We start from the raw sequence: 17,139 nt of genomic DNA, 5'->3' as shown, positions 1-17,139 counted from the left end.
TCCGAAACCCGACAACCCCCCTCGTTTTTTTTTACAATTGTCAAAAAAGTTTGTTCATTTTTTAACAATTGTAACAAAAAACACAGCACCAACACAATGGATGGAGTAGGAATGCCCCAAGGCTCCATACTGGGGCCCATTTTATTTTCTTTATATATTAATAACTTACCAGAATACTGTTTACATGTTAATGTCCAGCTTTACGCCGATGACACTGTAATTTTTACTTAAGCAAAAGATCCTGTGGAGGCAGCACGTGTTCTCTCAACAGCTCTTACACACATACAAACATCGCTCAATAGATCTTGTCTTATTTTTAATGTAAAAAAACTGTTTGTTTATACTTGTCAAAGCAATTTTCTACTGTTATGCCTGCTCAATCGGGGGTGATGTTGGGTACAGAAGAGTTGGAAGTTGTTAATGAATGTAAATATTTAGGTGTGATTATCAACTCTAGACTCTCTTTTGAAAACCATGTTAAAATGATATCCAAAAGAATCGAATTAAATCTTCATAATTTTAAACAAATCAGAGGATCTCTATCAGATTCATCTGCTCTGATGTTTCTGCACTCAATTATACTTTCACATGTGAACTATTGCATCACTAGCTGGTCTGTCAGGTACTACTACCCTAAAACCAGGTGAGCTTCTGTACAAGAAGGCACTTAAGACTCTGGATAAAAAAAAAACTTTCTCTTATCATCATTGCAATATAATAGAGAATTATAACTTACTGAGTTTTGATAGTTATTGTAAATTTTCTTCATTGTGCTTAATTTATAAAGTACTTCATGGCCTGGCGCCACCTCCACTGCTGGAGTTTATTAATTATAGACACACTCGGATCACAAGAGCCGTTGTAGACGGGGACTGTGAGGTTCCTTTTAGAAAAACCTCATTCAATCATAATGCACTATCTATTAAAGGCATTGCATTATGGAACACACTTCCTCCAACTATAAACGTCCCACTATGGCCTCCTTTAAGAGCCAGGTAAAGCTGGGGCTAAGAGCTAACCAAACATGTAATCACCGCTAACTTGTGTTTTCCTTTTCACTAATGAATTGTCCTGTTTTTTCTGTTTTTTCGTTTTTCTTCTTTTCATTTTGTTTCTTCTTGTTTGTAAATACTAAATGCTACTATCCTATGTCTTTTTTACTGTAACTCCAACCTGCCTATTGGACTGCAGATGTATGTATCCATTAAATCCATATCATTGCGAGCATTAGCAAATCAAACTGGATACAAATTACAGAGGCAAATGTCATCAAGAACCAAATCAAGACTTACATAAATTAGTGTCCTTATTTTCTTTCCACCTCTTAATCTGGACAGTTTATTTTTTGGTAAAATTTCTGGGTTTTCATTTGTTTAATTTTTTTTTCCTCGTAGTACCATTTCTATTTTATAAATACCGACACGTAGGTTCGATTTTCATCTCTTTTAGAAGATTTTGTCAATTAACTCTACATTTTAGTGAGAATTATTTGTTGAATAAGATGAAATTGAGCAGTGAGAGTTCAATTCTGATGAGATTGCGGTGTGAATGTGGTATGTTAAAACGCTGCACAGAATGGCTGGCTTGATAGTTTGTGAGAAACAGTTGAAAAATTAAAGTTGGTTGAATGGTTAATGTGGAACGTTGTGAAGTGTGATTGGAGTTTCTCTGAAAATGCATGAATGAGCAGCTAGCAGTTGAAAATGTATGAACATTTGTCAACTCTGAACCATCAGTCCATCAGTTCTGTAACAGGGCAAAATGCCTGCTAAACGTTAAACATTTACGTATATTTACAATGGACTGATAATTTTAGAAGGTAATTTCATAAATTTTTTTTGTTTTAGACTGAAGTTTTTGTCCAAGGACTTTGGAAAACACAGAGGAAAGGAAAAAATGTCTCCCTCCATGAGAAATTAATGGACAGATCAAAGACAAACTAATATCACAGTTCTTTCCCCCCAGAATGAAACACTAACATGACTTTTGAAAAAGTCTTTCAAAGCCATTTAGTCACAGGTGAAAGTAGCCCAGACTCCTGGTGATGGAGACTGGTCTGCCATGATGGCTTCAGCTGTTCAAGGAATCCAAATCCAGATCCAGGTGGAACAAGTTCATTCTAGGTGCTGTTGACTACCTGCGCTGCAGTGAAGGACACCCATAACAGTCTATGAGGACACCCCACACCGTATTGGATCAACAGTCCAGCAGGGGGCCAACAAGCAGCTGCCCAGACGCTGACATAAAACATGGAGAGTCGCTGTTGCTGACTTCCTACGGTGGCTCCTGACACTGCGACTGGAGACTGGAGTCCCCTTTCTAATGCTGACTGATGCTGACCAGATCAATCCATGCAGGCGCTGGACTGGAGGCACACCCAGCTGGTCCATCCGATGTTTCCCCAGTTAAATCTGCAATGAAATCCACACCAGGTGTCAGACGTGAGGGGAGGCTCCTAATTCCATGATGAGTTCCACTCTGTGGCACGCTGAGCATAGCGCCATCATCTTTCCATCTGGATGTTTCCTAAACAAATTATGTTTCAGAAAAGGAGGGAAAAGGAGGGTGTTGATGTATGGAGGGTGCGTTCAGTCACCTTCCATCAAACCGGTAAAAGAATATTCAGCCAATCCTTCAGTAATAGGAGGGTAAGGACTTTTTACTGCAGCAGCAGTGGCAGCCGAGCGGGTGCACAAATGTGACATCATGGGAGCGCTGTGGCCTTTTGCTGTGGGATACTGCTGCCTAACAATGAACCAGCAACGATCTGAGTTTTTGTCCACGGAGACTTTGTTTCTAGATTAGATGATAGGGAACAAGAAACTTTCAAAAATCTGGATTTAAGAATAATTTCCCCAGATTTGCCATTAAGTGAGATTTCAAACCAGTTTATTACATTACAGAGTTGAGGTTAGGTAACTTGTGCGGATTTGGATTAGAAAGTTAACTTTAGTTAGGGTTCTATCTGTTTTCTTTTGATTATACATGTTTATGTTGATATGCTATTCTTTGATTTAGAGGTTTTAAGATTTTTTTTGTTTCAAATGTTAGTCACTAATCACTGAGTAAAATCAGTCATAGGAGCGGAAGGTATTTTAAAGAAAAAAACATTTTTTTCAAGATATAGAGGGAGATGAGGCCAAAGTCAAAGAAAATAAATTGCTTGTAACATCATGTTTGTTTCTTATAACTTTTACAGCTGATGTTTACATTTTTGGTTGTATTTTTATGTTCATGTAATTCAAGACAAGACATTGTTTTCAGTAACATTTATACTATTTTCACATCAAAGGTGTGAAAAAGGAGGGACTCTTGAGTTATAAAAAGTTAAAAACATTGTTTTGAAATCAACGTATTTCTGTGTATGTATGATGCCAAGTTAGAAAAATATGCATTATCTGTGTGAAGAGGTCAAGACCGGCCCTGTTGTCTCTCACTATCCCCGTCTATTCCTTTACCTCTAAAGAATTGATCAGGTCAAGTCTGGCATTTAACAGATGAAAAGGAGCCAATTGCTTCACACTGGGAGGTGACCTCCTGTCTCTAACCACCTGGTGTCTTAGACTGGGCTAAGATAATACAATGTTGATTAACTGTATTGATGTTAGAATTTCATGACAGACATAACACACTTCAGACACTCAAACTGTCCAATGAACTGAACAGAATTGAGGACCAATGCTTTTGCTGGCAAATCCCATGTTCCAGCAATTGTGAAAACTTTGCAAAAAGGTTCTCAAGCTCCTGTAAACTAAACGGAACTTCCATCTTTTTCAATTTTGTTCAAAGTGTCACAGAGTGACTGACTCACAGAGTGGTTCAAGGAATGGATACATTGATGGCCTTGAGTCCCCAAACCAAAGACCTGCAAATAACATGTTTTCTCGTTTTGTGCGTTGAACAAAACTTAACTCATTTATGACACAATAAAAAGGCCAAACAGAAAATTTTGAGGACTTGGAAATGGGTATGCTATCCGTGTTCCAAGATAAAGAAATATTTTGCGGATTACTGAGAGTTCTATTGCGAGTTGTTAATTTCTGATAAACTTCTCCATCGTATATTTCCTTGATACAGTCATGACTGTTTTTCTGTCTATTAAACCTGAACTTCAGTTTTTTGTCAAAACTTTCCATAGCAGGCAATCACTTAAATTGTTCTTAAATAGGAATGAAATAGTAAGTTGACCCCTTGATCAACACTTCATAGGATTTACAGTGGGTGTCTGTATTCTCAACAGACATACGGCATGCACTACAATATTTGTGCAAAAGTTGAAGATGAAGAGAAGTTCTCAAAAAATTGTTTGAATTTCTCTAAATTCCGAAGACATTCAGAAGAAGAGTGATTAGTGTGAGCAAGTCACTTAGCGCTTTAACAGATATTTTGTGTCTGTTTGCAAATTTCATTATGAGTATCAGACTCTCTGCAACAGAAATTAGTGCATCTCTGTAAAGTGGACCATCTCCAGTGTTTTTGACTCCTGTTCCCTCCTCTTTGTTAAGCTCTATGCTGTCTTCAAATGATAGGTCATCATCAAATGTGAAGCTTGCATCTAAAGTCCCCTCCTCAAAAGACTCCTCAACAAATGTATGTGGATGAAAAGACAGTTCATTCTCTGATTTTGAATTAAGGCCAGTGCAATGTGTCTCTGTTGTGTGTTCAAAACACTGGGACAAAGTATGAATGTGTTTTGGATTTGTTGGTGTATTTTTTACTGACTGCTTTGTTTATCATTTGAGAGCAGTGTTTGACTTTGAACACAGGTAAAACTGTTTTGAGGGGAAAGTTTCATTTTGCGAGAGACAAAGGTTTTGTAGACAGTGCTTGAAGATGAGGTTTTGTGTTAGTTTTCAGAAAAAGGAGAAAGTTTCAAAATTGTGTTTTAGCTATTGAGAACAAATGTATGCCTAGTGTCCCTGCCTGATGGTAGTTGTATGCAGATTTGTGTCGCACATGCTCAAATTTAAAACTGTTTACGGCATAACGTGTCATACCCGATGAGAGTTGAGTCAGACCTTACATCTGCACTAGACTCTGTCTGGATTTGTTCAACGTTTCAACAACTTACATTACATTATTTCTGAATCGGAGAATACAGCAGAATGGACTGGTGCTCTCAGGTGACAGAGCGGGTAGTGAACCCAGGCAGGGAAGACAAGTCATGCAGGGCTTGTGATTCCAGGCAGAGAGTGGCGTCAGCAGGCAGGTAGAGTGACAGCAGAACAGAGTGGTAGTGCTTCAGGACACTAAAAAAACAGTATTAAGGTTGGCAGGCAAATAACAGCACGACACAAAAAGATCAGAGACAGAAACTGGCTGGATGTTCACCAACGTGACAGGACACACCTTCCGGCTCCAAACAGATAGCAGCCACAGCTGAAGACGCTGCGCTGATGAGCCACAGGAAACAGGTGGTTGATTAGAAATTGCCTGCAGCTGCGCGTCATCCTGGTAGTGGCCAGTCACACACGCTGCAACTTGAGAGAGGAGAAAAAGATTGAGCAGAGGAGAGGAAAAGAGAGTGAGACTCCAAGAAACCACAGTTTCTTTCCCACTAGTGAATTTGTGACAGACCCGCATCGGGCAGTGCCCCCTAGAGGCATCTGCATTGTGACAGGTGCTGCCCTGGTGAGTGACTGAGAGGCACAAGACAAAAGCATTCATATGCCCTGGAATATTTCGATAGCACCTTTCAGCAAAAGACCATTTAAAGTGCTTTACATAAACATCCAAGAGCAATTGAAAACTGTCTGAAAATACTACTATATACAGATACAAATAAAATAATAAAAATTATAGTGCAGTGTAAGAAATGAATATCTTTTTGATTAACAGCTTGTAGGCACAGGTTGGGAAAAGAAAGGTATGCGGCAGTTATAAGGTCGGAAGAGGTTAGTTATACAGGAGAGAAGCCGTTTGATTTTGTGACAAAACCATTCACAGTGGGGATTTTCCCTATTTTGTCATGTTTGACATCTGTGCATTTTTTCACATTATGCTATGTAGTAAATTGAATGCAAGGTAAGTATAGAAGTCGTAATAAACACAGTTCTGCTCATCTGACAGACATCACAAAATACAGCGTATGACAAAACATTGAACAGCTGATTCAGCTGTGCTGGTCATATTTAAACGGCTCTGAAGCAAAGATGTCTCATGTTTGTTAAATGCCTTTGGGCACAACTCACTCCTTGAGTCTCTCCCTTAACTACGTGGCTCAAATCTCCTCCTGTGGGCAGGACTAAGACGTGCGGAGAAAAATCAAGGGAGAGGAATCAGGAATGCCCATTTGGTAACTTGGAGTTTTTCCTTATATGATGTTGTATGTTGACATAATGTGTTGTAAAACCCCTGAGGGTAAATTTGTAATTAGTGATATTGGGCAAAAAAAAAAAATTAAAACCTATAAGTGACAGTGATCAGTGTGGTGCTGAATGACCACATTGATCATGAAACATCACAATTATCTTCTCTTTAATATTGACACAAGGTACTCCACACTGCTCACACTCCGATCCCACATGCTACATGTATGTACTCAGTACATTTACATAATATCCTGATGAGGTATCTACACACAGAATGCTTGTTTATTCAAAGCGGTGCATTATGATCACACACACACACACACACACACACACACACAGGCAGTCTCATACTTGTGTTCTCTCTTTTACAACCCCAGTTCACACCTTATCTCCCCCACACAGCTGTTGTCATTGGTGCAGCTATAACAAAGACAAGCCTTTTAATTAAGAAAAGGCGTTCTGCTAACATCATCATGCTGCCTTACTGTTTGTTCCCAGCACTCTCTTGTCGGGAACAGGAACCTCAATAAAGATTAACCTGCAATGCCAGTCAGGAGCTGTCTGTGTGTGTGTGTGTGTGTGTGTGTGTGTGTGGTTGTTAGAAACTTGTGCCTTTCAAAAGGCTTTTTATTTATCATGTGTATTGAAAACGGGTGATGTGTGCGAGGCATAGGACAGGGAGGTAAAAAAATTAATGTAATAATAATTAATTAAAAAAAATCTTGTTTTGGGTGGTTTTGTATACTGTGGAGCTAAGGCGATTTCTTTATTTCCTTTAGGCTCCCCCTAAAATGTCACAAAATGCATGGTGTTTACTATTGTGTTAACGTTTTATTGACTAAAAATGCATTAGAAAACAATGAGTTCATTCGGAGTCAGCTACATATGGCAGGTTGACAGGTTTCCTCCTCACACGTTCCCGTAGCGTCATAGTGCATTTACCTGTAGAAGCATGGCGTCCATGGACTTCAATGGGGCTGCTTTAAACAGTTTTTTTTCAGTGCTTTGAAACTAGATGGTCATTGGATAAATGCTGTGATTATGTCCCACCCATAGATGCTCAGCATCTCTGGGGAGTGAATGGAGGAGCGGGCTGGCCAGGACCCCAGGCTTCTGGATTCTGTTTAAAGCGGCTCAAGTCCTACATACCATAATACAATGGGCTAAGGCTGTTTAAGCAGTCTAGCTCTGCTGGCCATTGAGAGCACACTGATAAAAAAAATGCCTTGTTGGTACGACAAGGTCCCAAAGCTTTAAAAAAATAAAAATAAAAACAAGGGCAAATTTACGTATAAATTAATGGACAAGTTTTATGATGTAGGACAAAAATTAACCTGACCATTAGCCACCAATCTCTTGGAGTAGGGGATGATGGGTAATATGATGTATTTTTCCTTTCATTTGCTCTTAGATTTTTGAAGATTGGATTGCCACCTATACTGCAGTTAAAATTAACTCTCCAAAAGTCACCATCCAGCCTTAAGAGAAATTCCTCAGAGAAAAAGTTGTGAATGGAGAATTTGACTAGCCTCCAGACAGAGAGGGCTCCCGAACATACTAATTGCACTTAGTAGGAGAGACTTTTAAACCAGTTACTGTTTAGCCATGGAAAAGCTGACTTACGCCTCCAAGGGAAAACAACATTCTTCTAAATATGGATTGATGGATCTGGAAATAAGATTTCTTGAAAGTCACCAAGCAAGTTTTCTCAATATTTAAATAGCAAGGTATGATAGTGTGGTACTATTATACAACATATCATCCATGAAATCCAAGTTAAAATTATTTGTCATATATACAGTGAAGAAAATAAGTATTTGAACACCCTGCTATTTTGCAAGTTCTCCCACTTAGAAATCTTGGAGACCTGTTAGCCTCAAAATGCCTTTAAAATGTCCACCTCCACTCCACCTCCACTCCATTTATTATCCTAAATTAGATGCAGCTGTTTGAGGTCGTTAGCTGCATAAAGACACCTGTCCACCCCATACAATCAGTAAGAATCCAACTAATAACATGGCCAAGACCAAAGAGCTGTCCAAAGACACTAGAGACAAAATTGTACACATCCACAAGGCTGGATAATGTCCAAGCAGCTTGGTGAAAAAAGCTCCACTGTTGGTGCAATCATTAGAAAATGGAAGAAGCTAAACATGACTGTCAATCTCCCTCGGACTGGGGCTCCATGCAAGATCTCACCTAGTGGGGTCTCAATGATCCTAAGAAAGGTGAGAAATCAGCCCAGAACTACACGGGAGGAGCTGGTCAATGACCTGAAAAGAGCTGGGACCACTGTTTCCAAGATTACTGTTGGTAATACACTAAGACGTCATGGTTTGAATTCATGCATGGCATGGAAGGTTCCCCTGCTTAAACCAGCACACGTCAAGGCCCGTCTTAAGTTTGTCAATGACCATTTGGATGATCCAAAGGATTAATGGGAGAAAGTCATGTGGTCAGATGAGACCACAATAGAACTTTTTGGTCATAATTCCACTAACCGTGTTTGGAGGAAGAAGAATAAGTACGATCCCAAGAACACCATCCCTACTGTGAAGCATGGGGGGGTATCATCATGCTTTGGGGGTGTTTTTCTGCACATGGGACAGGGTGACTAGACTGTATTAAGGAGAGGAGGACTGGGGCCATGTATTGCGAGATTTTGGGGAACAACCTCCTTCTCTCAGTTAGAGCAATGAAGGTGGGTCGAGGCTGGGTCTTCCAACATGACAATGACCCGAAGCATACAGGCAGGATAACCAAGGAGTGGCTCTGTAAGAAGCGTATCAAGGTTCTGGCGTGGCCTAGTCAGTCTCCAGACCTAAACCCCATAGGGAATCTTTGGAGGGAGCTCAAACTCTGTGTTTCTCAGCGACAGCCCAGAAACCTGACTGATCTAGAGAAGATCTGTGTAGAGGAGTGGGCCAAAATCCCTTCTGCATTGTGTGCAAACCTGGTGGAAAACTACAGGAAACGTTTGACTTCTGGAACTGCAAACAAAGGCTACTGTACCAAAAATTAACATTGATTTTCTTAGGTGTTCAAATACTTATTTGCAGCTGTATCATACAAATAAATAGTTAAAAATCATACAATTTGATTTCTGGATTATTTCTTTTTAGATTATGTCTCTCACAGTGGACATGCACCTACGGTGACAATTTCAGACCCCTCCATGATTTCTAAGTGGGAGAACTTGCAAAATAGCAGGGTGTTCAAATACTTATTTTCCTCACTGTATATACATAGTTGCTATCTTTGAAAGCTCAAATACTTTTTTTTTTTTTAACTAGCATACTTTGCCGACACATTGGCCCTCATTTATGAAATGTGTGTACGACCAACAGGTGTAGAACGTACATACTCTGATTCCTACTCAAATCAAGGCATTCATCGATTTGAAAGTGAGCGTAGGCTGCGATAAAGTCCCACGTCTGGTTTGAACTTTTGTACAAAGGTTTTTCGAGTCAGTGTGGACTTGTGGCGTAGAATGTAATTAGTGATCAGGTAATAAGTGATCAACTGATGACTTGTTGGCAGATCTGACTCTTTCAGAAGACCTCTATGTGCCGAGCAACTTGTAGCCTACACACACAAAGAAGTGAGCTTCTTTTTGCCAATTCCTTGATGGTCTTGTGGTGGATACGTATCCAAAAACACTGTTAATGGTAAGGACATTATCACACACAGCAACGCTGGATCATTGCATGCAATTTATCTTTGACTTTAAAAAAATGAAGTTAATTTGTTAACTATGGTTTGGGAACAGGGCCATGCCTAAACCACACCTCTATACACCAGATAAACCCATGTTTACTGTACTGCACAGCCAGCCTTGTTTGTCTCTGATTGCTTGACGAAGTGGGGCAGCGTCCAAAACTCTCTGTTATGGATCCAGAGATAGAGCTAAAGTCACCAGATGTCGATGACGATCTGCATGATGATCTATTAGAAACAGGGTATCTTTCAGTCACGCCGCAGTAGTCGGTCCCCTGTCATGTGTCTCAACTCACATCTATCTGCACATTCATAATGTTCATTAACATCTTTGTGCTGCGCAGCCAGCCTCATTTGTCTCTGATTGCTTGACCCAGCCTCCCTTTCCTTTCTCTTCATCCATCCATCCATCTTGCCCCTCATCCCTTCCTGTTCAAAAGTGCATACCTCTCATGTCTCTGTTACGAATCCCACTTGGAGTGCCCAAATGTCGGGACTCAATTAGCTAAGAAATCACTCTAGCTTTGATTATTTATAAAAATGATTTATTAAAAAACAGAGCAATACATTCCGGGCAGTTATACGTGCACGGTCCTAATGGGACTATTTTCACACCAAAAGGACAAGTTTCACCCATGCTCCTCTTCTCACTCAGTATCTGACCTGGGCTTTATTCCATTTACTTATGCATAAGTTTATTCACTGTATCTAAGTATAATCACAATTCCTAAGTATAATTTCCCACAATAGTCACAATATTGTAGTATATTTTCCCACATCTCACAGAGCCCCTAGACTCTAGGGGGTCTGTAAACTATTCGGGCAAAAAAACTGTTTTCCCGACAGAACCCTAATTCTGAGTCTCCTCCACCAAGTCATTAAACATCCTCCCAGACCAGCCATCAGACGACATCCACCTATCGACGTTCATCTATCTGCACAATTCTTCAACTAAAACATTGTTGTGGTGAGGTTGTTGATCGTGAAAGCATCATTCAGGAAATTATGTTAGAAATCTGTACCTCAGAGAAAATCCTCCTTGACTTTGAGCAGTGCCATTTTCACTCAGCCCTTTTTATGGTTGTTGTTTCTGATGATTATGGTAATTCAAGCTTTAGCACTACTTGCATGAACCAGCCTGTACAGTATGTAAACATGTACACTATGCTGTTCAGTGCTCCTTCAGCCCACGTCACTCTCTGATGAGGTTATCAGAGAGGCTACATGAAATGACTGCTGTTTACAATTAATATGAAAGAGAGACATAGAGATGGTGGATGATGATCAGGATGCTGAGTAGTCTCTCCATACCACCTAGCCTGAGCAGAGGAAATAAGGGAAATTACTAATGCTTTTTCTCCTGGGGGGATGGGCAGTGGAAAGAAAGACAAGGAGGAGAAAGGAACAAGCCCCTCTACATTGATCAACGTTATGTCAGTCTTACCAGTAAAATATTATAGAATACTGTAAGACAGAACACTATGAGGCTATGAGCGCATTTGAGCATATCCCATAATGCAATGCGGTCATTCATCGCAATCACACAGCAAGTAGGCAGCTCTGTAACTACGATATTTTATTTTTTATTTTATACTTTTTTATGCTCCCTGATGGGGAAATTAAATTTATTTCACTCTGTTAGAACTGAAATACATGTTCCTATACACGCACAAATGGAGAAAGTCAGAGTGAGGGGGCTGCGACTGCACAGGCGCCCCAAGCAGTCTCGTATGGTTATCTCTGTCATGTGATTCCCTGGTGAGTTTGTTTGTCCTACTTCCTGTTTTATGTTGGTAGTCTGGTTTCCTGTCTTCTCTACTCTTGTCTAGCTTTGCTTTGTGCTTGTCTGATTGTCCTGACCCGCCCTAATGTGCTTAACGTGACGTCTCACCTGTTCCCCATTACCTTGTTACCTCTTGTATTTAACCCGTGTTCCCTTTGTCTCTTGTTGGATCATTCTAGTTCGTCTGCCTGCTTGCCACGCCTGTGCGTCTCGTCAGCTTGTCCTGTCAGCTTCTCAGTCCTTGTTATCGTGCCGTATTGCAGCTATTCCCAGGGAGCTTACCCTCGTGTATTTTTCCCTGTTTTATTCTCGCCTTCCCCTGTACCTGCTTTCTGGACTGTGTAGTGTTTTTGGAACCCACCTTTGCTTTTTGTGTTTGTGGACTGTGAGAATAAAGCCTTTATTGAAGCTCCCCACTACTCTGCATTTGGGTCCTCCTTCCTCCCCCATGACAGAATGATCCGACGAAACATGGACCCAGCAGAGTGCAATGTCGAAATCAGCGTGGGCCCAGCTGACATTAAAAAACGGTGGATGACACTCAGCCAACTGGAATATGGCCTCGGCCGGTTTTTAACAGAGCTGGGTAGGACCACAGACGCAAGGCGCCAGCTGGTCATCTGTTTGCTAATGCGGACCACCATGGCAGGCAAGCCATCGACCCTGAAGGCGGCGGGTGTGTGGCCGTGACAATCAGGGAGGTCTCCCAGCCTCTTTCATCTCCGTGCCTCCTTTGTCTCCACCCCTCCTTTGTCTCCTCGCCTCTTTCGTCTCCTCGCCTCCTCGCCTCTTTTGTCTCATCTCTTCTTTTCACCTTGTCTCCTCTTTTTGTCTTGTCTCCTCTTTTTGTCAATTCTCGTCTCATTGTTTGTCTCCTCTTCCTCGTCTCCTCTTTCGTATCTTCGCATCTCATCCTTTGTCTCGTAGCCTCTCTGTCCTGTCTCCTTTCTTCGTCTCCCCTTCTCTCTCGTCTTGTCTCCGCTCTTGTCCCGTTTCATCTCTTCTCCGTCCCCTCCTTCGTCTCCTCCTCTCGTCACCTCCTTTGTCTCCTTCTGTCGTCTCCTCCTTTCCGGTCCCTCTCTCGCTCCCTTCTTTCCGGTCCCTCTCTTGTTCTCTCCTTTCCGGTCCCTCTCTCGTTTTCTCCTTTCTGGTCCCTCTCCTGTTCCCTCCTTTCCAGTTCATCTCTTGCTACCTCATCTCCAGTCCCTCTCTTGTCCCCCTTTGTCACCTCGTCAGTTCCCTTTATTGTTCCCTTTACTGTTCCCTCTTGTTCTTCTTGGTTCCCCGTTCCCCCATTCCCAGTACTCCACGGTTTCCTCTGTTTTTTGTCCCTTGGGCCCTTGTGTCCTTGCCCCCCCCCCGCCCCCGTGCCTTTGTTCCTCGGTCCCCTCTGTCCTTGTCCCTAGGGCTACTTGTGTCCTTTGTCCTCTGGTTTGGACGCAATTCCTTGGTACCCAGTCAGAAACAATATATGTCTACAGGAAAATGTCAACTTTGAAAGAATATTATTTGCTCTGTCAAAGACATTGACAAAGATGAAAACTAAGGATATTTACTTAATGATTTATTTTTTATGCAGACAGACATTACAGTTCAAGTTTAGTTATTGTTTTTTGTAATGTTTACTTTTTTTAAATTTTTTGTTAACACTTTTTTTTTTCATCTAGTTTTTAGACTGCAGACCTACCGACCTCAACGTGGACCGAGTTAAACGTTTAACCCCGCCCACTCTCCAACATTTGGCGCCTACGTCACCGTGGTGCTTCCTGTTCAGTGTTATGTAGTCCTCCTGTTTCCTTCCTCGCTTCGGACCGCCGCTTTCATATCATAAATAATGGAAGTAAGTGTGACTTTTATAATATTGTTCAAGTGTTTACGTGAATTAGCTGCACATGAGCTAATGTTATATTTAAACTAATGTAATACTAGTATCAGATTGCATTCAGCGGTATATTGTTGGGCTTAAATCCTGCCCTCTAGATTCTTTCTAGAAGGGTATAAGTCCGTGGGTTGGATAAAAGAATGTTTATTCCAATAGAATATATATTCCAGAGACAAAGTTCCAGAGAATATGCATCCATAGCTCTCCCCAAGTTTGTCTAACCCTTTAATCCTTTCTGCTTGATCTTTTGTGCAAGGGGGGCAGTTAAGTTGCTACCACACCCCTCCAGATCCTCCACAGGATCCACAGGCCCAAAACAGAAAACCCTGGCCCCTGAAGACCCTCAACAGCAAACAGTAATCTCCACTGGCAAGCGGAGAGCTGTGTCTTCTCCACACTGTCAACTGAAATTAAACATGAAAAATTTCAAAAAGCATGTGTTACGGAAGCATACAATTAGCTTTGAAACAGATACTAGAGACAGATTTTTGGCATGCAAGTGTGTGGATCCTAAAATGGGGTGTTTGCTGTTGAGAAGTAATTTTGTGTGCCAGCAACACCAATCCATCTTGTAAAAAATACTTGGGGGACCACACCAAAATAAATGTGCGAGGTGGAACAATGCTGTTGCAATGCTGACTTTGCTGTGAGGTCAAGGATGCTCCCTTTGAAAGTCAGCAAATACAGTCCTAAAATGTTCTGCCCACTTGCAGAAAAACCAGCAGTGCATTTGCCACAGGACGCCTTGGTGGAAATGGGAAACAAATGGTTTAGAGAGGCTTGCAAAGCTAGTCTCCTTCTGCGTCAACAGGCAGCAGATGCTGTGCTGGTGTGCCCCTGTCTCTCAACCCGGATGCTTTGCGCCGACACATTACATCTACCGCCGGTTACTGCGTTGCACAACTCTGAACCTCCCGCCGGCTGCTGCATGGTGCAAAGGATCATCCAGCACTTATTCATCATCATCATCATCATCTACTACAACCTCCCTCCCAAACTCCTCACTATCTTCCAACTCAATGTCACTGCCCTCGCTGTCAAAATCCTCCTCTGTTGTAGCCATTTTCTTGCTCTCTCTTGAAAATTAATAAACAAACGCACATGTATGTCTGGTTGATTGACAAGATTTTCAGCAAACTACAGAACATTTTGGTGGTGACATGGCTTTAAATAGCCAACAAGACCTGCCTCCTGTGTATTTCAACCAATGACAGTGCGTCCTCTGCTGCACGCGTCATGAAAAGACAAAATGCTGCGCCACGCGGCAGCCGGCAGGAGGTTCAGAGTTGCGCAACGCAGCAACCGGCGGTAGATGTAATGTGTTGGCGCGAAGCATCCGACACGAATGGGTTAAGCTTTCTATTGGTGGCCCAAATTGCACATTTCTGTTTACGAGCCAAAGGTGTCATACTATTAAAAGATGATTTATATTTCAGTTAGATTAATATTGCGTTTCACCTGTCCCCTCATTTTTCCAGAAAAATATTGCTGTCAGCAGAGTTGTTGAAATAATTGAGGCAACTGAGGGAGTGTCCTTCCAAAACAAAGAAAGGGTTCTTCAAGGGTATCTCCATTTTGAGGCCCTTACTGAACATGACTACAAGGTTGCTTGTGTATCATGTGGATTCAATCCAGCTGTTGCAGTGATGGTCCTTCATAAGAAAGGTGTTTTCAATATGCCATGTAAGTTTGACAGGTTTTTGGTTCTCAAAATTCATAGAATTGAATGCTTGTCTCATAACTCGTCTCTCTAAATTTTTGAGCTGTCAAAGGGTTTCACAGGGTTTTCACATGTCCTGAACTAACCAACAGGTTGTCCAGTCCCTCATTTTATTTACTTTGACAATGCACCTTTCTTGTTTTTTACCTCCTTGTCTATTACTCTTATAATCATCGGAAATGACACAATGTACTTGCAATTGTTATTCAAGTTAGGGGAATCAAGATTAAGCTACCCTGCAAAAAAACAAAACATACAATTCACTCAATTATTTTGTAATTGAGTCATTTAAATTTAGACATCTAAACACAAACTTTTCTTTAAACAGTCCGTGACATCAAGGGGCCACCCCAAGGCTATGATGGACAGGTGGACATCAACAAATGCTGGGAAGCTGTTGGCACAAAAATCATTAGTCAGGGTTTCATGACATGAAAGCCATGCAGAAACGCAATTTTGAGAACAAACTCTTATGTAAATAAGTGTCTCAATTCATTGAAAGTGGTTCCTAACATTACTACTTTTTGTTTCCAAAGGCGGTCGAAACAATCTTTTTATTGGGCCCTCAAGCTACCTCAACCGGGCTCCATGGATTGGCCCACATACTAGACAATCCACTGTAGTCCTGAACGCAGAATATGACAAATTACAAGCACCTAAAATGACTACTGATGTTGATGATGACTAGTGATGGGGATGACATGCAGGTAACAGAAGAGTGCCTAGCTGATGCACTCTTTAACTTAAAGGTGAGTTCTAAAAGTGGAATATGATTTCTGAAATAAATGTTATGTCACTGGCCAAGATAAAGATTGAATTAGAAATGCCTTTGTACAACAGGTAGGGGAGGTGAGAGCGCTGTGCAAGCAGTGTGGTTTGGACAGCAAAGGCTCCAAGATGGATCTTGTCCTGGGACTGCGTGACAAGATGACCAATAAAGTTACACCTACAACAAAGTTTTTGCATCTGGTGGGTAAAATAATATAATACATTTCAATAATTCGTAAGTCATTTAATCCCTGAAAATGTACACAAGTATTAATAAACACTTATGTTGTGTTATAGGTGGCAGTGCTGTAATTACTTGTCCAAGTGGCATTGTGTGCTTTGTCAAATTGAATCTACGAGTGGAGAGTCCATGAGATTATATGGATATGTTTCCGTCATAGAAACACTTTCCCAATTTCATAGTCTTCAACTATGCAAGGGGACTGGCGTTACATGGCAACCGCGGACAACCAGGGACTTTCCATCCATGGACTGTTGGTGAAGCCTAATTTGGAAAATAGGGATGAGCGAGTACAGCATTATCTGTATCTGTATCTGTTTACCACATGAACTATCTGTATCCGTATCTGTGCTCTGACTGGGCGGGGCCAAACCCGGAAGTGGACATCATTTAGGCCGGAAGTGGGTTGGGTTGTCTTGAAATGGGCGGGGCTTTAACCAGTATGTTATTTAAGCATGCAATTGATATGAGTTGATCAGAAATTGTTATATTTATTGCCGATTAGAAAACTATTTAGATGACAGCATCGAGCTTCAGAGCAATGGTGTTGTCATGGTAACAAACAAACTATATACACAAAAAGTTTTGCAACAATGAATACAACACATACGGTTGCAATTATGAAGTAAAATGTAATGGACAAGAGTTTTCATACACAGGTGCCGTTTCTCAGATCTGCGTTGACTTTAATGAAGCCAGCTGACGGTTAAAAAAAAA

The 17,139-nt window shown here is 41.2% G+C and overlaps 1 protein-coding gene across 1 annotated transcript in view; it reads left to right on the top strand.

The window, feature by feature from the left end:
* The first annotated feature begins 16,093 nt into the window (after positions 1-16,093).
* LOC117954059 (piggyBac transposable element-derived protein 4-like) overlaps positions 16,094-17,139 on the top strand; it is a 21,519-nt gene continuing 20,473 nt past the window's right edge. Inside the window, exons 1-2 of the mRNA XM_034887529.1 lie at positions 16,094-16,162; positions 16,254-16,382. Coding sequence (XP_034743420.1) covers positions 16,094-16,162; positions 16,254-16,382 — 198 coding nt within the window. The remainder of the gene's footprint in view (positions 16,163-16,253; positions 16,383-17,139) is intronic.

Source organism: Etheostoma cragini, chromosome 12, assembly GCF_013103735.1.
Source record: "Etheostoma cragini isolate CJK2018 chromosome 12, CSU_Ecrag_1.0, whole genome shotgun sequence".
NCBI classification, from domain to species: domain Eukaryota; kingdom Metazoa; phylum Chordata; class Actinopteri; order Perciformes; family Percidae; genus Etheostoma; species Etheostoma cragini.
This window is presented reverse-complemented; position numbering and strand designations above follow the sequence as displayed.